Source organism: Alligator mississippiensis, chromosome 5, assembly GCF_030867095.1.
Source record: "Alligator mississippiensis isolate rAllMis1 chromosome 5, rAllMis1, whole genome shotgun sequence".
Lineage (NCBI taxonomy): Eukaryota > Metazoa > Chordata > Crocodylia > Alligatoridae > Alligator > Alligator mississippiensis.
In genome coordinates, this window is record NC_081828.1 from 19,635,081 (window position 1) to 19,656,454 (window position 21,374).

Sequence of the window (21,374 nt, forward strand, 5' to 3'; positions counted from 1 at the left end):
GCAAGGAGAACACACCTTGCTAAAAAGGCATGCTATTAAACCTGGATTCCAGGTGTAAAACTTTCCTCATTACTCCCCTGTAGAAGCTGACTTAATCAGATTCTCCTACTCTTTTCTTGTTCAGCTATTTCATTCAGCTAGGGAAAGGATGAGGAAAGATTTTTGGTTCTTTTGGGTTTTTTTTAAAGGACGAAAACTGTGATTGTGAAACTACAAAAATTGACAGGGAACTCAAAGATGGGCCGAGTGCCTGAACGTATTTTAACTCTATTTATTTTTTAACATTTCAAATTGGCTTCCCTTTAACATTCATCAGCAAAAGTAGAAAAAGAATGCTAAGCATATCCTGTGTCTTCCATATGTCACACTTGCATGCTTATTACCATCCTTTACAGGATGAACTACTGTATATCAGATCAGTCCAATTGATTTTAAGTTTCTACACATAGAAAAGGGAAGCGGTTGTGGGTTAGTCCTTTAGTGTACTGGGCATTCCTAGCACCTGCTGAAATCAAGTTAATTACAAAACATATCCTATATAACAGCAACAATTTAGCTCACTAAGGAGAGTTGGATGTTTCGTGGGACAGATGGCAAAAGATACTGAAAGCAGAAGACCTCCAGGAAAAGTAAAAATAAGCATATGAGAGATGCACAGAAATTCTATTCTAGATAGTTTCTTGTGTCCTACTTATCACTACAGTATCTAAACCTTTTTTCACATTCAAAAGTGCTTGAAATGTTTTTGCTCAAACTTCACAAAAAATGTTCAACCCAAACACTGAAAATCCATCCTAAAAAGTAAAAACTGAAGAAAACTGTAAGCACTTATAAAAGTCTTGGAGATAAAATGACTTGTATAAACTTAACTGGAAGTATTGCAAATTACGTTTCAAATAATGGTGAAATGCAGTACTGTGTGACACACCTGCAGTTTCCTGTGTGTCACAAATACAAGGAACCTGACTGACACAAGCTGACTCATTCATTAGGAAGGTGAGCCAATGGAAGAAGTTCTACAACAAAAACAGCCTTTTCCCCAGCTCTCGCAATGTGTTGCACTCATTTCATTCTGTGCTTAATTTTCAGGTCCATCCTTTCTCCAAGCAAGGATGCAAGGAATCGCTGTAGTCCTAAATCACTTGCAAACATGCAGGCCTTTGATTTATGGGCCTAGAATATTAAAAAAGAGGGAGAGAGAAAGAAAGTCATCCTGGGAATTCTGTTTTGTAATCTTTCTAGTTTAATGAGCGCTCACATCCTATCTACAGTAAAAACTCTGTTATCCAGGATCCATAGGGAGTGGGAGGTCCCGGTTAAGCAAATATGCCGGTTAGCTGAGAGTTACAATACAGCACAGGCACAGCGCAATCACAATGGCAGATGTTTACAATTGAGACTGCTGCTAGCGACACCGCTCGGCAGCGTCCTGAAGCTACTGCAAACAACAGATCTATGAGAAACGCACGGCAACATGCAGGATGGCTATTGAAATTTTTCTGGATACATGAAGATTGTATTGCCATATATGACAGATGCTGACTAATAGAGCATTCTTAATGGTAAAGTGCTGGATAACACAGCTTTTACTGTACATAGTTTATCCCCTTATTGAATTGATCTACATGGAAAATGCCTCCCAACTCCTAATAGAAAATGTACCCAGCAGTGTGATTACCCAGGATCTTTCTTTTTTCCCTGAGTAAGCTTTGGAAGGAGCTACTAGCATTCAGCCATCACATGGCTCCTTTCTTCTTCAAATGACAGATGTTCAGTCAGCCAGAGAAAGCATAGTTCACAACATCTTGGAGACTCCCTGAACATTTTTTGTGAAGATTTCACTGTTATTCCAGGAGCCAGATTGCCATATATTGTGATTGTACTGGACAGCATCACAGGCTAAACCCTAAAAAGAGATTGAGACCAGAAAGCAGCACATGCCTCAAGCTCAGCAGGCTCTGTAATATAGTCCAGGAAGCTCATGTGACTTATTTCAGTCATTAAAGCTAGGCAGGGCCCAATAGTTAAAAATCTAATGCTATTCAGACTTGTCAAAAATGGTCCAACCAGCAATTTTTCCAACAAAGAATTCATTTGTATTTTTACAGTTCTAAAGTAAATGACCCTGCATGTTCAATCTGCAGATTAATTGGCTTGTTTTTCACTAGGAACCCTCATTTACATAAATAAGAACCTGTATAAATCACGAATATTAACGTATCAGGAGAAAGTCGTAACTCATGTACACTCATGGTTTGGAGAGAAGCCAGAATTCCTCTCTTAGTTTTATTATTCCAGTGAAGTTCTATTGATTCCAATGGATTTTACTGTAGTGAAGTAAGAGGAAAATTAACCCAATGGTCCCCATTTGCAGCATTGCCCCCATTTATTGTTTAATTAGAAATGTTTATCGGGTAGAAAAAAAGATTTTTAAGGTAACCACTAAGGGGTAACTCCTTATTGATACAAGTAACTTTTAGGGGGGTTGTTAATTAAATCACTCAAAAGGAGATGAATATTCCATATATGCATAAGCTTTCATAGGCAACACCCAACTTGTTCCATGCATCTGATAAACTAGGCTCTTGCCTCCAAGACCTAACACGTCTCTGAACTAGTTTGTTTTTAAGATGGCACCTTACCCTGCCTTCTGTCTGACTTTGACTACCTCTCTCTCTCCTTGCTTTGGGTGTAAAGAAGCGAAGAAACAGGAGTAAAGGCTAAATGAGAAAAGGGAAACAGATTTCTCGGATTTCCAAAATTGTATAAAATAGGTCAGTGCTGCCATCTAAAGCGCATGTGCATGTTTCAAGACTCCTGATTCATCCTTTCTGTCCTCCTGCAGTAGCTGAGCCGGTTGCATGGTAAGGAGGGCAAGGACTGGGTGGCGTTAGTTTTCATAGGTCAAATGAGGTTTTTTTTTCCTTGCCCTCCCCTCACCTAGAGAACCTGTTTTGCAGAGGCATCAAAAAGTTTCAGAGGCGCTGGACTTTAGTCTCCTCTTCTTTTAATTATTCAGTATCTTTGTATGATACAAAGTGTACGTGCATTATGATTATAACTGCATATGATTATAATTCCTTATTTGTATGACTACAGCAACTAGGAACCCCGGGCCAGAGAAGAGACCCGACTCCCTTGTGCAGAAGGCAGCCGTCTCTCCCTTGAAAAGGCCGGGTCAAAATGCCCCTGGAGGAAGGCCGCGCTCGCACTGTGCGAGGAGAGGAGCGGGGCGGCGCGAAGCGGGGAGACCCGCACCTTTACACACCGGACCCGCGCATCGAGAGCGCGGCGCCTCCTGAGCCCGAGGTCGCCGCACCCTCAGGTGCTGCCCCTGGGTTCAGGGGAGCTCGCCCCCGGCCTCTCGGGACAGGGGGGCAAAGGCCCTCCCAGACCCTATCCAGGAGGGCTGGCTCGTAGGTCGCTGCCCCCGGCTGGCCGGGGCGGGAAGCGGCACCGCCTCCGCGCCGCGCCAATGGGCTGCGCCTCCTCCGGCACCACCCAGCCCCGCGGGGAGGAGCTGCCCGGGACTGGCGCAAGCCGGCGGCTGCATTACACCGGCGGGAGCGGCGGCGGCGCCGGCAGAGTCGCAGCCGGGCATGGAGGGGTCGGAGGACTGGCTTCCGGGCTTCCTGCCCCGCTTCAGCCACTTCGCCACGCAGGCCATCCACGCGGGGCAGGAGCCGGAGCGCTGGAGCTCCAGGGCCGTGGTGCCGCCCATCTCGCTCTCCACCACTTTCAAGCAGCGGGCGCCCGGGCAGCACGCAGTGAGCGGGGCGGGGGGGTGGAGGAGCCTGGCCCGGGCCGCCTGGCCGCTGCCGAGGGCTTGGCGGGGCTCCTTGCTTGAAACCGCGCCGCGGCGGGGGGGGGATGTCCTCACCGGCCGGGAGTCGCCGCTGCGGGCCCGTCCCCTCCCCTCCCCTCCCCACCGCCTGCCCCGAGCTCGGCGCCCCCAGCCCCACCGCCGCTGTGAGCGCCGGCGCGGAGGTGTTTGAAATGCAGCTCTTTTTGCACAAGCGTCCATCCGATACACTCTCCATTCACTGGATGTATATTTTGTCCGCCCCAGGGTGGCCAGATTTTAGTCGAGCCAACTCCACAAAGTGTGGATTTCGCAGCTATTTAAAAAACAAAAAAAGCCCCCATGTCAGCTGGCCCCTCGTGCCAGGCGTGGCAGCGGGTGGCAGGTTTGAACCCAGCGTGGTGCTCGCTACGGCCTTCCGGCGCACCGCTTCTGCTTCCCCTCCCCGGCAGGATGGGTTGGAGCAGCGTTGCTGACTCACAGACTCTGGCCGGGTCACCCAGCAGCAGGGCTGCGCCCCTGGAAAATTAGAACAGATCTTGTAAGTTTTTTGTAATGGGTAGGCAGCTGTCCAAAGTACCATGTCAGTCATTAAGGCGGTCACAGGTTGTACTTTTAAAAAACAATGAATTTAATGTTTAGTCAAGTTTTTAAATTTAAACTAGCCAGTTGCTCTCATCTGGCCAAGGTAGAATGATGCATGGAAGTGTTTTGCAGAATGTTGACTGAGAGGATGGGAAGTAGCATGTTTTGCAAGAGTCAAGAGCAGGCAGATTTGTATTACTCTGAGGTTAGTGAACACGAGCCCTAATTTTTTTTGTTCTAGCTCAGGGCTGTTCAACTGGCAGCCTTGCAGGCTGCACCACACTGCATGAGGTGTTAATGGGAACCCTGTGCCTCCAGCTGCCACACTCCCCATCACTTCTGCAGCTGTGGTGGCAGCCTCAGTCTCTGGGGCAGGGAAACATGACCATAAGCTCACTGCTACGGTGTGGAGGGGAACTTGTGCTGCACACCTAGCAGCATGGTAGGGGGTTGTGCAGCAGTGGCACAGACCTCACACAGTGTGCGGGCTGACACTGCTTCTGGGGCCAAGGGTTAATCCGCAGCAACAGCGGCAGCAAGGTGGTGTAGCCCCCAGCCACTCAGAAGTTGGACAGCCCTGTTCTAGCTGAATATCGGGCAGCTTTAGAAAACCATACTGTATTTCTGACTTTCCATTAGTATGAGGGGATAAGAATAAAAAAAGGATTGTTAGTTTATCAACATGGATACACAACCCTTTCAATTTCTGTACATGGTAGTACTGCTAAAAGGACATTTGACTGCACTGTAGAGTGAGCAGTAATTCCAATCCATGAAATACAAACTATAGTTGAAGGGAAGTACATTTAATAGATGTTGGATGTAATAATTCAGCACAGAATACATGTAATATTCTGAAAGGAACTGTAATGACTGCTTGCAGAGTTCAAAGAACCCAAAAGTGCCATTAATCGGATCCCAAGATTTCAGGTGACTAGTAATGTTTTGGGTGCCCAGCCTGAGGCATCTTAAATAGGCCTCCTTTTTCAGAAAGTGTTGGGCACCCACTTTCAGCAAAGCAACTTTCAGCACTTTCAGGCTGTCTCAGATTAGGCGTGACACTTTTTTATTTTAAATCTCGGCCTTCATTTGAAAGTCCAGATATTACTGTTATCCTTTTCTTTTACTAACTTTATGATGGTCTCATGTCTGTGAGATTTCTCAATCTCTTCTTCAAGTTGTTGGTAGAAAACATTCTTGTCCTCGTTGCTAGCTTGAATGGTAGGTATAGACACTAAACAATGTGATGAAGCCATTCCGTGTGTGCACTCTGAGCATTACAAGTCAAATAGATACAGCAATACTTGGTCACTCAGTGTGTGCATAATTGCCAAGCCATGTGATAGCATCCTCAGTGGCCATGTGCAGTTCCTGTAGGCCACCAGTGAACTTAGTGGGCAGTCCTTGACAATATGCAACTTGCGTGTGTTTTGCAACAGCTATAGTCTGGGTTGTTGCGAAGACCCCAGTGATGGAGGTTGGCCATGCACAGACCTTGCCTTGGCTGGAACCTGTTCAGCAAGGCCCACTGACAGCATGGCAGTATTGCTAGGTCTGCCCACCTGCCTTTAATTTGCCTACCTAGCTTACCTGCCCACCTAGCAATACTTGGTGATTTCAGTGCAAGACTTAGATGTAGTTTTAAGAGCTGGCCTGGCATTGTGAGCAAACACAGAATTGGTAACATGAATTAAAATGGCCAGTGAGTGTTAGAACTTTGTGCAAGTTAAAATCTATGTGCTATCAACACCGATTTCCCTGGGAAAATCACAAGAAAGACATCGTAGAAATATCCAAGATCAGGGCACTGACACTAATTAGATCTAGTACTGGTTAGGCATAACCACCTGAAAAAAAATCCTGCATATAAGGTCTTATAGTGCTGACTGTGACACTAACCATGCCTTAGGCAGAAGACTAAGTCAGAATCAATTTAAAAAAGATCCACCATATCAAAACTACCAGTTGCCTTCAGATAGGTACCAGCCAAACTAAAGACTAGTCCTGTGCGAAGCGGCAAGTATTTGCTTCAGATTCAGCCGATTCAGAGGGACAGCGATTCCATTCGGCTGAATCGGATCCAAAAATTTGGCGCCACTTCGGAGATTTGGCCCTAGACTAAACAGGCAGCAGTCCTCACCATGCTGGACACAGCTGCCTCCAGCTGGTAAGTCTGTTGTGGAGAGGGGAGGGAAGGTGCATGGGGGGGCAGATCAACGCCCCCACAGCAAGGGAGGGATCGGAGCTGGCGCTGGGACAAGCTGCACTGCCGAGGTGGGGGGGGCACAGGACTTTGGGGGGGGGGGGGGGCGCGTGGGACACAGGCATGGCAGCTCTGGGTGTAGGGGCTATGCCCTATTGACGCTTGCCCCCTTCCTCCCAGAGCAAGCCGCGCCTGCATTGCACCCCCTCCCACCCACTCTGGCTGGGCAAGTGGCAGCAGGACATAGCTGAATCTTTTCTGAATTGATTTGGAGGCTTTCGTTTCAATTCGGACCTTTTAATTGGTCTGATTAGATTCTGATCCGGAGATTCAGCCGGCGAATCGGGCTGAATCTCCTCCAGATCCAATTGGCTACCAAAGCTTTGCACAGCCCTATTAAAGACATAAAAAGATACAGACTATTCAATAAAGAAGCTGTGAAAGCAATTTTACCTAACAACTCAGCCACCGAGGCTTGAGAAAGCTTAAAAAATAACAGGTACAATGCTGCTTTTGGCAAAAAATGCAGACTGGTTTGAGTAGCTGTGTTGGTCTAAGAACATAGGCAGGCACAGTTCTTTGGGTAGATGTGATATCTTTTACTAGACCAACTAAATAGTTAGAAAAAAGTTCTTTGCAAGCTTCTGGGCACAAATACCCTTCTTCAGGCATTGGGAGAATCTGCTGCTGCTATGAGATCTCCAAGGCAGAACTCATGACTGGTTTGAAGAGCATTCTGAAACCCTTCTACCCACTGGGTAAGCAAAGGGACAGCGCCAACCATCTGTAAGAAATCTCCCAATACCATAATGCTAGAAAATCTGAGAAAGGGTCAAAGAAAAATGCAAAGGGATTCTAAAAGGTGTGCCCAAGACTTTTGGCTGAAACTCTGCGATGATATTCAAAAAGAAGCCAACACAGGTGATAACTGTAGAATGTACAAAGGCATCAAACAAGCAATTGGTCCAGTCAAGAAGAAAACAGCTCTGCTGAAAGACTTAAACACTGATAAAAACAATTTGAGTGTTGGATTGATGACTGGAATTATAGGGCACCTAAACATGAGTAGTGAACCTTCTCCAATGTGCTGTAATTACAGTGGGTCAGAGCAGACTCAATTAATAGTCTGCTGGAGAGTGATAATTACCATGCTCCAGCAGACTTCAGCAGCTCAGGTATTAGCATCCCCACATTTAAAAATGGTGGCAGGGTTGCTTTAACTAAATCTTGTCCCATGCTATGCTCTGGGCACTTCAATTAGAGTGGCTCTCAGAGCTACTCTAATTAAAGTCCCCCTACCCCCCCCCCCGACTCCCAGAGCACTTGTATAAATGCCCATGTACTCCAGTGAAACTGAATCAAACACAAAAAGCTTGAAGGATTACCACAGTTTGACTGATTTGGACAAGCCGACATCAGAAGATTTGCAGAAAGCCATTAAATTGATTACTGGGAACAAGGCGTCCAGCAACAACTGTTTGCCGGCTGCAATCTACATATGTGCCAACAATGAATTACTTTGAAAGCTCCATGAAGTTATACCGCTCTGTTGGAAAGAGGAAGCAGTAGCCCAAGGCTTCTAGTACGATTTGTACAATTATACAAAAATAAAGGAGATAGAAGTGACTGAGACAACTATAGAGGTATCTCCTTGTTGAACATCATCGGAAAAATTGTCACTCGCATTATGCTCCCTAGGCTGCAATCTCTAGGTGAAAGAATCTATCCTGAAAGCCAGTGTGATTTTTTTTTTTTTGCTCAAGACACTCCACCATTGATTTGATATGATATTTTTGGTCACACAACTGCAAGGGAAGCGTCAAGAAAAATGAATACCACCATACGCAACCTTCATTGATCTGACGAAGACCTTTGATACAGTCAACAGACAGGGTCATTTATAGAAGTGCACCAATACATCGGTGCCATATCATATTGGCACTGATATAAGGAAAATTGATATTATTCGTAATCAGCTTTTTTTGGCTGATGTAGCCTATAATGTTGCCAATAAATGCTGCATCTGCAGTGCAGCACGCAGGTGGCTAAGAGTCTGGCAACATGGAGAGCAGCGCCCAGCTGGTAAGTCTGTTGGGGAAGGGGCATGGGGGGGCAGATCGAGGCCTCCACAGTGAGGATGGGGTGGGGTGGAGTAGGGGCAGGCGCTGCACAGGTGGGGCAGGTCTTGGGACAGAGCCATGAGCATCTCGTCTGGGGATTGCGGGGAGGGGAGGCAGCACCTGCCGCTGCATTCACCGCAGGAGGGCATGGGGGAATGTCCCTCTGGATCTGTGCACAGAGCAAGGGCGGGCTGCTGCTATGGGCTGGGGCCTAGGGCAGTGCTGGGCTCTTCCTGGCAGAGGGGATGGGCCAGGCAGCAGTGGCACTAGGAGGAGAGGGATATGGGGAGGGGAGGCTACAGCTACCCCAAAATTTGCCGTATCTGCCACTCCCAGTGCCTCCGCCTCCTGCCCCCCCCGCCCCCATTGCCCTCCCAGGATGCATATGGTAGCAGGAGCCACCCCTCTCCCCCAGATGAGCCACGGCTCCATTCCACGCCCCACCTTGGCTGGGCAGTGCCTGCCCCACTCTCTCCCTCGCTGTGGGGGCCTCTATCTGCCCCCCCCACTCTCCTTCTCTCCCCTCTTGCCCCTTCCACCACAACAGACTTACCAGCCAGATGCTGCTTTCCAAGCTGCCAGGCCGCAAATCAGCAATTAAATCAGTAACGGTAGATATGGCTCATTAAAAACTCAGCATTGGTATCGGCCCCAAAAAATCTATATCAATGTACCCCTACCTTTTTACTATTCTGAAGAAACTGGGTTGTCCCCCCAAACTGTTGAACATCATTCACTCATTACATCGAGGCAGCTATAGTGTATGAAAACAAACGCCTTTGACATCGACAATGAGGTGAAACAAGGTTGTGTCTTAGCCCCCTGCTTTTTAACATCTATTTTTTATTCCTGCTTCTTCATCCATTCAAGGACAGCAATGATGGCAATTATCTTTGAACCAAAGTAGATAGAGGCTTGTTCGACATGATCTCGATGATCTATTGAGGTCCCTTACGACCCTAACATCTATGAATCTATGAACATTGCAAGGTTTAGAGTGAAAAAGAACTGGTTCTGAGAGATTTCCTCTTTGTAGATGATGCGGCCTTGGTTGCCCACAGTGCATCTTCCCTGCCAAATCTCTTGGGCAAGTTTTCTGAGTCATGCAAGAGCTTCTGGATGGCAGTTAGTCTCAAAAAGACTGATCATGTACCAAGGGGTGGAAGAACCAATACCTGACACCACTCTGGAGGATAAAACTCTTGGTGTCATTGACAGCTTTGGCTAGGTGAGTTCTACAGTCAGCAGGAAGCTTGACCATCAGACTGAACTGACTAACAGAATCAGAAACTCAGTTAAGCATTGTGGGCTATTGCAGAAATGTGCACAGAATAAAAGCAAACTACCAGCTAAGGTAAAGATACGAATCTATGAGACTTGTGTGCTGTCGTCCCTGCTTTATGGTTCAGAAATGTGGACTACATATGCTTGACATATAAAGAGACTCAACAGCTTCCACATGAGGTGCCTGCATAAGATCCTGAAAATAAAATGGGAAGACAGAATACCAACCACAGAGGTAATGGAGCACAAAGGACTGATGCACTTAGAAACCACTATCTAGAAGAAAAGATTGTGATAGGTTGTCCATGTCAGAAGAATGGGAGAAGACTGTATCCCCAAGGATATTTTGTATAGTGAGATTTGAGATGGCTTTAGAAAGCAGGGTGGCCCTCTATGTGCAAAAATGATAACGCATTCTATATTAAACATTAACGTAAAAACCTGGGAGGAGTGTGCAGAATCTTGTCCATTCTGGAGGGAATATCTGGCACTAGGTGCAGCTCAACATGAACAGCTTTGATCTAGAGGATGGAAGGATAGTGAGAAAGAAGAAAGCAGCATGCTGTAAACTTGGACTCCAGCTCAGGCAACATGTGGATCTGTGAAGCTTGTAACAAGCTGGGTTTTTTTGCTCTCAAATTGGGCTTGTCAGCCACAAACGGATTCATCTGGCATCTGAATCTGTGTACATGTACACCATGATCCACAGGATTGACAGTTGCTTAATACTACTAACTTTTAAAAAACAAATCAGTAGCATGATTTTTTTCTACAGGCAAAATTATAGGTTTCTGTATGATGTACTAAAAAGTGTACTATCTATAGATGAGATTTTCAAATTAAGCCAGTTGGAATTGGGTACCTCAAATCCTTTTGTGCCTTTGAAAATCTCCCTTTTAGTGTAAGTGTGGGTGTTGGGTTGTAGATTTTTATAAAGGGTTTCTGATGTCAAGAAGCTTATAAGCAGCTGAATGTTCTGATGCTTATTAAAATGGTGTGTGGCCAAGCAGAACATTTTCTTTATCTGAAATTTCATGGCAGTGTTTAGCTTGGTTGCCAGACTTGGCCACATGTTGCAAACAAACCTTCATTTATTTCAGATTGTTAAATATTATTTTTCAGTTGTGCTTGCAAGCCTTTTCTACTAACGTTCCATAAATGTTCTAGCGAATACTGGCAGAAACAGAATGCAGGGAGACCAGAAGTATTTGTGGAAGTTAAATTTTGTGTAAACTTAGGCAAATAAAAACTAAATTTTAAATCGTTAAATATGAGTATTCACTCTAACCTCTCATTCTTAGTGTTATACGTACCCAGCTGGGTATATGGAAGCAGATCATGTGATCTGTAAAGCCATTTAAAATAAATTACACCACTTAAATTTCAAATACTTGGGAGTGAGAAACAGACCAATAAGTATTAACAAAATAAGCCAAAATAACAAAACAGATAGTCATAACCTGTTTACGCCCAGCTGGAAAACAGAAACACAAGTGGTTCATAAAATATATATCTCACCTAACTCTGAGTCACATTCTTACTGCTGTTTCAGAGAATTTCTGTCTGATGTATATGGGCTTCTATCTGTCCCTTCTGACCCTACAAACTATGAAACTATGAATCCTGAATATGATGAAGGAAATCAGGATGCTTAAACTGACTTGTCCCCACAACAATTCATTTTTTCTTGTTGAATTTCTTCAGAACTCCAACATGAAAAATATTAGGCTTATTGGTTGGGCTTCCCAACATGCAAATATGGAATTATGAGGACTTCTGAAAATATTTGGTCTTTATAGAGATCCTAAGTTTTCAGACAGAATTACAATTCCATGGCTTTCAAAAACTGTTGTGGTAATAAAAAGGTAAGCTCACCTTTCTGTCTGATTTGGGGCCTGGTAAGTGGTTTTGGAGTTATTTTAGTTTGTTGGTTCAAGTGTTTAAACATTTGTTCCAAGGCATGATCACCGGCTTGGCCTCAATATAAGACAGTAATGCAGAAGTCCTGAGGTAACCCTGTATCCTACTTAAGTGTAATGGGATTCAGTGTTGATTCAAGGACTTGATCTTTCACCATTTAAGTCCATGTGAGTTTTGTCATTAATTTAAACATGCAGAATCAAAGTCCAATTACACATTATGTGGGCCTGATCCAGGGAGGTACTTACTGGGTGCGTTTGAAGTCAACTGGAGTTGTGGGTGCTTAGTGCATAGTATAGCACTATGTTATTAAGCACTAAAGTAGCATAATGTTATTACCCAAATTACTGGTAACCTTGCAGATTGGCTACTGATAAGAGGCAGAAAAAGGTCTACAGCCCAACCTTTTATTTGCTTGCATTTCAAAACACAAAAAAAAACATTTAGCCCAAGGTCTGTCTGGCTACTCATGACAGCACAACATAGATTCTCACCTATACTAGCTGGGAAGAATCAAGAGGTGGGAGGCGGGTGGTGCACAGGTTGGCAGCAGGCCTTTTTGAACTTGCTGAGTTCAAGAACTTGCTGCCATAAGCTGGTACTTGCAATGGCCCAGAGCCTGCACATCCTGCAGCTCCTCCCTGCCACCACCAACAGCGCGCAGCCCCAGCCCCAGCCTGACCCATGCCTGCTACGAGCTGCCTGCCCGCACTGGGCAGGGCAGAAAAAGATCAAAATTAGCTGACCTTATGCAAAAGTTGAACATTTTAAATGGCAGCAAAGTTAATGTCTTTTATTTCTGTCTTCATTCAGATACAGACTGCACTTCAGTCACATACAGTACATCCAGATTTCCCATGCTAAATGGTCTTTTTTAAAAGTTGTATGTGATCTGGACATATAGCTCCAATTCTGGAGAAGTTGTGAAAATTGCTGTAGCTTCATGAAATTAGTACAACTGTCCAAGTTTTCACCAGCTAAGGATCTAGCTTGGATCTGAACTATAGAGACATTTTTAGAAGAAAAAATAGTTTTTCAGTGTGAGAGAAATGATCAGAGGTTACATCCGACTTGCACCAGCTAAATTAGGCTAGGCCTCAGAATACTGATTTACTAGAACTTGTGAGAACACTACTTTTGATTGCAAACAGATTGTTTCTTAAATTGATGGGGTGAAGGTGGTAGGTTTCTGTGGGATGATATGTACAACAGCTTGTAATAGCTGTTGTTACCAGACTGTTACTAGAGGCAGATGCATAATTTAGTGGAGGAAATATGGATCTCTTGGCAAGTCTGGGATTTGATGAAACTTTGACAGGTGATTACTAGCATAAGTCTGACTATAATAATATTGTGCATAACTTTTTCCATTTTCCCCATCACTCACTGTTATGTTTGTTTCTTATTTACACAGGGTTTTGAATATAGCCGTAGTGGAAACCCGACAAGGGATTGCCTGGAAAAGGCGGTTGCAGCACTGGATGGAGCCAAATACTGTAAGCCGGCAACCTCTTCATTAAGCTCTATGTCAGCATGCGTCTCTCTTCAGAATGGGCTAATGTAGTATGTCCAAAACTTTTTAGGTTTACATCCCACCACACTACAGTCTACCCCTCTCGCTCCTCCTCTGTTTCCCTTGCTCTAGATGTTCCTCTTCTAACTGCTGCTGCTTCCTCTGCCACCATCCTGGCTTTATGCCCTCCCTGGGAACTTCCCCACAGTTTGGGAAGCGCTAGAATATAAAAGTACCTTGTGAAGCGAAAAGAACTTGAGCTTGAGCATTAAGTTAAAACAGTTAACTCAGATTTTCCTGTCAGCCTTCAGTTGTGAGTTACATTGCTGCTCTGTCCTTTTTTGTTAAAATATACCTGGGCATTTGGCCATAAGGATTAATTCCATTAATTTCACTTGGCAAGAGTGAATTGTTTCTGCTTTTAAATCTTTGTAAATCAGAGAGAGACAAGAGTCTGGAGTCTAATATTGTGGATCAGATTCATCCTAGTGTAATACTGTTGCAGTCAATGGAATGAATTGGACTGAGACCAATAGTTTATAGTCAGATTTTTGTCATCACTTCTCCTTGTGAAGACTGCTTTATGTGACAGGACCTGTTTCTTTAGAAAGGAAAACTAGGGGAAAATATTTATACATTGACTTAGATCTATTAAAAAGTGCTTTTTCTCTGCCATGCTAATTCTTTTTTCTCTTCTAGGTTTAGCTTATGCTTCAGGTTCAGCAGCAACTGTGACTATTGCCCATCTATTAAAGGCAGGAGATGCTATTATCTGTATGGATGATGTCTATGGAGGCAAGTAGATTTTGAGTCTTAACAGTACACTTGTTAAATGTATGAAATAGATCATAAAATATGTGAGTAGTCTCTTAGGATCTTCATCCAGTTGATATTTGAATTGCATATTTATAGTGATCTTATTTTTCAATACATTCAATCCACATAATGAGAAGGCTTTTGTAATAACAGATTATTTGAGAATGAATTTATTGGATGAAAGCGAAGATGTGAAAGCTTGTAGAATGGCTGCAGTAGTAACAGAACATGTGACCAGCTGTGGCAAAGTCTGCTTCAAAGAGGAAAAAGTAGCAACCTCTTTACCATGCACAGACAAGCAGCAGATTCTTTTTAAGAATCTGGGAGCAGCTCAGAGTTCAAAATGGCCCCAGATTGCAGTCTTGAAGTCTACCCTCTGCTCCCCAAATCACTTCACTCGTCATGATTGCCATTCAGACAGCTCTCATGCCATGCTATTATTTTCACCAGGGGTGTAGGTTGTAGCCATGTTGGTTTAAGAACATGAGTAGACAAGGTTCTTTGGGCGAATCTGATATCTTTTATTAGACCAATTTATCATAGAATCATATCATGGAAGTAGGGTCGGAAGGGACCTTGCAGATCTTCAGGTCTGACCCCCTGCCTGGGCAGGAAGAAAACTGGGCTCAAATGACCCCAGCCAGGTAGGCATCAAGCTGCTTCTTAAAGACCCCCAGGGTAGGAGCCAGCACCACTTCCCTTGGAAGTTGGTTCCAGATCCTAGCCGCCCTGACTGTGAAGTAGTTCTTGCAGATGTCTAATCTAAACCTACTCTCCAACAACTTGTGGCCATTATTCCTTGTTATCCCAGGGGGCACTACAAGGTCTCCCCCAAACCCTTCTGGTCCCCCCTAGTGAGTTTATAGACAGTCACAAGGTCCCCCCTCAGCCTTCTCTTGTGGAGGCTGAACAGGTTCAGGTCCCATAGCCTCTCACTGTAGGGTCTGCCCTGCTGTCCCTGGATCATGCGGGTGGCCCCCCTCTGGACCCTCTTAATATTGTCCACATCCCTCTTGAAGTGGGGTGCCCAGAACTGGACACAGTACTCCAGCTGTGGCCTGACCAGTGTTGCATAGAGGGGAAGGATCACCTCCTTGGCCCTACTTGAGATGCACCTGTGGATGCACAATAAGGTCCAGTTAGCCCTGCCGACTGTGATCTCTCATTGTCGGCCCATGTTCATCTTGGAGTCAGTAGTGACTCCAAGATCCCTTTCTGCCTCCATGCTCTCAAGAAGGGAGTTTCCCATCTTATAAGCGTGCTGCTTGTTACTACTGCCCAAGTGCAGCACCCTGCACTTGTCCGTATTGAAACGCTTCCTGTTTTTGTTAGCCCACCCTTGCAACCTATCCAGGTCTTTCTGCACTCTCCCCCTCCCTGCTAACATGCCCACCTCTCCCCATATTTTGGTATCATCAGCAAATTTGAACAGGTTGCTTTTCACCCCGTCGTCCAAATCGCTGATAAAGAAATTGAACAGTGCGGGCCCAAGGACCGAGCCCTGGGGGACTCCGCTGTCCACTTCCCCCCAGGTCGAATATGACCCGTCCGCCACCATCCTCTGAGTACGACCCTTCAGCCAATTCGCAATCCACCTGACCGTGTAGGCATTGATGCCACAGTCACCTAGTTTTTTAATGTTTTTAAAAGTTTTCCAACTTAAATAGTTGGAAATTTTTTTTAGCAAGCTTTCAGGTCTAAAAACCCTTTGTCAGGTTGAGGAAGTCTCTGCAGTTGGTGTGTGCTCTTCCTGGATGGAATGAGTAGTAAAGAAGCCAGAGGCTGGGCTGGTACGCATATAAGACGGGCCATCAGTGCAGATGTAAGTCCAGGAGTCAGTGGGTGAGACAGGCAGGTGTGGGGGGCGAGGCAGAAAAAGGGGGCTGAATGTAGCAGTTAAATAGTGGAGAGGTACCTGGGGAGTCAGATGTCAGGCAGGTTATAGTAATCTTTGCCAGCATATCCCACATGTAGATTCATACATATACACAATTTCTTCTACTAGCTATATTGGGCATATGCATCTGTCTCACCATTTAGCCTTTTTCCATGTACATTAAAGGACTAATGAGTGGAAGCAGCTGAAACTTAGACTACAGAGTGCATTTTTCTTCCAGCCATGATTCTGCTGCCTGTTCCACACTCCTCCTACCTCTGAGGTAAAGCAGAGCACTGGGGTGTCCGAGGACCACTAGAGTATACAGGAATTCATTTTTTGAGGATTATATTTGAAGCGTTTCTCCAGCTGTGCATGTCTGTACACTCATTGTTTGGAACACTTCCAGAGACCCTCCAAAGGCATTTGGAGTACTTCATACATATGGGTCTAGGACAATTCTGGAAGAAAGTTTATGGCTGATAACTTTTTTTTTAAAGAGGTTTTTTTTTTTTTTTCAAAGCATGTTAGTTTGTGTTCAGCACCTTGGATATGAGACCATATCAATCTTCATAATGGTGCCACTTTCTCAAAGGCATACTAGCAATTTAAAATAACTTTTTTTTTTTAAACTCACAATTATGTAAAGAGATGCTCAAGATTACTATTCTGATATTTCTCAGCCAGAGCAATTTCTGTCTACTTTCAATTTGTTTCCTTTGAGATGTTGCTAGAACTTTATGAAAGCTGTATTGACCTTTTATAGCAAAATGAGGGAGAAAAATATTTTTGAAAGACAAAAGGAAGTAATTAGATGAATATTTAACTGATTTAAAGAAAAATACATTACTTTTATTTTATCCCTTCAGTGCTGTAGGTGGCTGAATGATACAAGAAAATACCTCCAGAGAACAAAAACTATACAGCTACCTAATCCAATTCATCTGTAGATTAGCATAGCCTGGTTTTCTAGATGCAGATTTTAATAAATCACATAATAATTTCTTCCTTCTTTTCTGCAACAAGATTGCAGGATTTTAGAAGTACTTAACCAAGGCCTCAAGCCATGCTCTTAAAGGGCAGTAGCTTGGGGAATCTCAGTCTTTTTGCTTTCTTCACCAGATGCTACTGTAATGAAGCGACAGGAAATGCATTACTTTCCTTCCTTTGTTCTCCCGCCTCTAAATTCCCAATTAAACATATTCAGTAGAAAATAGACTCTGAAACAAGTGGCTAATTGTGAAGATATGATAAACCACCCTTGAAAGTGAGAGAAATTGCAAAGGATTTGCGAAGCGCACTAGCTGTACATTGGAAGATGGGCCAGTAGCAAGGAAGCTCAAACAAACTGGAAAAACAAAAAGTTTGTTTTTCAAAATTTTGGTTGCCTGATTGATTTACAGAACTAACTATCCATTTTTCTAATTATATTGCTAGAATGAAGGGTAAAAATGAAAGTAGCATAATGAATTATGCTTTAAAGTAATACTCTAATATTTTCTGTAAACATTTAGTACATTAGTACTTTAGATGGATAGTGACTTGCATACTGAGACTTGAAAGAAAGGCTAAAGTATGCATATTTTCCAATACAAGACAAAATAATGTTAGCAACTAAAATGCTTAAGGAATCCAGCTGTGTTCATAACAAAAAACAGCCCCATCACTTAAACCCAAAAAGTTGGTTAAAAAAATTAAAAATACTTGCCTCATTTTTGAAGCTAGAAACCACGTCTTGCTTTTCTTTTTTCCTCTTCCATGGAAGTCCTTTGTACCCATAAAATGAAAATTACTGTACCTTCGATGTGATTTAGTTCATGGAAAATTTCTTCCCACTTCTGAAATAAGTGTAAATTAGAAACGCATCTTTCTTTCTTAACAGTTTTCCTTCTACCTTAGGTACATACAGATATTTCAGGAGAGTAGCCTCTGAAATGGGTTTGAAGGTTACTTTTGTTGACTGTACCAAATTGGAATGTCTAGAGGCTGCAATTACACCAGAAACAAAGGTAATTGAGACATGCTTCTAAATTTAACTTTCAGTGCATCTTGAGTCATTTTGTTTGGCTGTTCCAACTGCAAGAGTAGGAGCATTCTTATGACAGGTTTTTATTTGTTGCAGGAAGTGTGAGTGACCAACAAACTTAACTTAATTTTCATAGAATTATAGAAAATTAGGGCTGGAAGGTACTTCAGGAGGTCATCTAGTTCTACCCCCTACTCAAAGCAGGACCACACCAGCCAAGGCTTTGTCTAGCCAGGTCTAGATACCTCCAAGGATGGAGATTTCACCACCTCTCTCAGTAACCTGTTCCAGATTTACTAGCCCCTTAGTTAGAGAGAGTATTTCCTAATATCTAACATAAGCCTGCTTTGCTTCAACTTGAAGCCATTGTTCCTTGCTCTGTCCTCTGCTACCACTGAGAACAGTCTAGCTCCCTCGTCTTTGGAATAACCCTTCAGGCTGCTATTAAATACCCTGTCTTCTGTTCTCCAGACTAAATAGGCCCAGTTCCCTCAGCCTCTCCTCAGAAGTCATGTGCCCTAGCCCCCAACTATTTTCATTGACCTCCACTGGACTCTCTCTAATTTGTCTATATCTTTTGGGTGGGGGACCCAAAACTGAACAGTATTCCAGATGCGGCCTCAATGGTGCTGAATAGAGGGGAAGAATCACTTCCCTTGATTGGCTGGCAGTGTTCATACTAATGCAGCCTAGTATGCCGTTAGCCTTCTTGGCAACTAGGGCACATTTGGTTCATATGGAGCTTATTGTCCACTGTGATGTCCAGGTCCTTTTCTGGAGAGCTGCTGCTTAGCTAGTTGATCCCCAGCTTGTACTAGTGCATGGGATTGTTCCATCCTAAGTGCAGGACTTCACACTTGTCATTATTGAACCTCATGAAATTTCTTTTGGTTTAATCCTTCAATTTGTCAAGATCTGGCTGAATCCTAGCCCTATCCTCCAGTGTATCTACTACTCCCACCAGCCTGGTGTCATCTGCAAGCTTGCAGAGGGTGCACTCCATCCCAGCTTCCAGGTCATTGATGAAGCTATGGAACAAAACTGGCCTCAGGACTGATCCTGGGGGCACTCCACTTGAGACTGCCTGCCAAGTAGACATTAAACCATTGATTACTACCCTCCAAGCCCAACAATCCAGCCAATTTTCTCTCATCCTTACAGTCCATTCAGTCAACCTGTACTTCCTTGACTTGGTTGCGAGAATGTTGTGGGAGACCGTATCAAAAGTCTTGCTAAAGTCAAGCTGCACCACGTCCACTGCTCTTCCCACATCCACAAAGCCAGTCATTTCATCATAGAGGGCGGTCAGGTTGGTCAGGCATGACTTCTCCTTGGTGAATCCATGCTGGCTGTTTGTTCCTAATCACCTTCTCCTCCAGTTGTTTAGAGGACCTGCTCCATGAATTTTTCTAGGGACCAACTGGTCTGTAGTTCCCCTGGATCCTCCTCTTTCCATTTCTTAAAGATGGGCACTATATATGCCCTTTTACAATCATCTATGACCTCTCAAAATCACCACAAGATGATGTCCAGCAGCTCTGTAATCACACTGGCCAACTTCTGCAGCACTCTTGGTTGCACCCTGTCTGGCCCCCATGGACTTAGAAAAGCTGGATGTGTACAAGTAGTCCCTAACTTGTTCTTTTTCTACTGAGCCACTCATCTTCTCCCCAGACTGTGCCACCAGGTGAAGTAGTCTGGGAGCTGACCTTGCCTGTGAAGCCTGAGGTGAAAAAAGCATCAAGTACTTCAGCCTTTTCCGCATCATCTGACATTAGGTTGCCTTCCCCATTCAGTAAGGGACTCACACTTTCCTTTATCTTCCTCTTCTTGTTGACATACTTGTAGAAATCCTTCTGGTTACCTTTCACATCATTGCTAGCTGCAACTCTAGTTGTGCTTTGGCCTTCCCGATTTTATTCCTGCATGCCTGAGCAGTGTTCTTGTACTCCTCCTTAATAGTTTGTCCAAGTTTCCACTTCTTGTAAGCTTCCTTTGTGTTTTAGCTCACTGAAAAGTTTCCTCTTAATCCAAGCTGGTCTTCTGGCATACTTGCTAGTCTTTCTGCGCATCAAGATAGTTCATTCCTGTGCCCTCAGTAAGGTTTCGTTAAAATACAACCAACTCTTCTGGACTCCCCCCCGCCCCCCCAGAATGACCTCCCAGGGGATCAGTTGAGGGAGTCAGAGTCTGCTTTTCTGAAGTCCAGGGTCCTTATTCTGCTGCTCTGCTTCTTTTCTTCAGGATCCTGAATTCAGTCATCTTGTGGCTGCTGCTTCCCAAGTTGCCAATCCACTACTACCTTCCCTACCAGTTCTTCTCTGTTTGTGAGCAGCAGGTCAAGAAGAGCATAGCCCCTAGTTGGCTTCTCTAACACTTGCACCAGGCATTTTCTTAAATGCCTATTCCTGGCAACATATTCTGTATTTGCATAGTGAATTTAGAATAGTCTAAGGGCTGTGAATAGAGAGAATTTTATCCTGTGCATGTAATAAAGGGTTGTTCAGAGATTTATTTTTAAATGGGCTTCTGGAAGAAGGGAGGAAGGTTTTGCAGTTAACTATGTCAGTGATTAAAGGCTGCTATGATCCAGGTTGTTGTTTTGTAATTAATTTCTACCTGGATATGAAGATGGTGGTTGTCAAACTAATATTAAATATAGCTTACGGTTTTATAGTACATTATATTTATTATAAAGTCTATTATATTGGTACAACTGAAAAGGGTATACTAAACAAGGAATCTGCCTGGGTGATACTGGTCCATAAATACTAACCAAGACAGCAGTAGTGCAAGCATATTTTCAATATTATGTTCTTTGTAGAAAGTGTACCAAAGAAGAAAGAACAAGCATCCTTAAAGTATATTGGTATTGGAAGCTGTCTGTTGTACAATATATCTAAAACTAATGATTCACATTTGTTAAACTACAGATTGTCTGGATTGAAACTCCCTCAAATCCCATGCTGAAGGTTATTGACATTCAAAGCTGCGCAGATGTTGTCCACAAACATAAAGATGTTATTTTAGTGATAGACAACACCTTTATGTCAGCATATTTCCAGGTAAGCTGAGTAGGTGTTTGAAATAATGAAAAGGTGAGTACATGGTTTGTTTTTTTTAATTCCTTTAAAAGTCAGAAAAATCAGGAGCCAAAGCACTTCAAATGACTTTAATTGTAACTATATATTTTGTTTGTTCTTTTTCTTCTTCTTCAAACAAAAAAAGG

At 43.8% G+C, this 21,374-nt stretch overlaps 1 protein-coding gene across 2 annotated transcripts in view; it reads left to right on the forward strand.

Moving 5' to 3' along the window:
- The first annotated feature begins 3,567 nt into the window (after nt 1-3,567).
- Nucleotides 3,568-21,374, forward strand: part of CTH (cystathionine gamma-lyase) — a 38,763-nt gene continuing 20,956 nt past the window's right edge. The window contains exons 1-5 of one of the 2 annotated variants that reach the window (XM_019489110.2): nt 3,568-3,767; nt 13,329-13,410; nt 14,127-14,222; nt 18,019-18,128; nt 21,079-21,210. In XM_019489110.2, the coding sequence (XP_019344655.1) occupies nt 3,600-3,767; nt 13,329-13,410; nt 14,127-14,222; nt 18,019-18,128; nt 21,079-21,210 (588 nt within the window). In that variant the 5' untranslated portion in view covers nt 3,568-3,599. Of the gene's footprint in view, nt 3,768-4,505; nt 4,593-13,328; nt 13,411-14,126; nt 14,223-18,018; nt 18,129-21,078; nt 21,211-21,374 lie in introns of those variants that run through there. The other variant, XM_059727940.1, reaches the window with a different exon arrangement.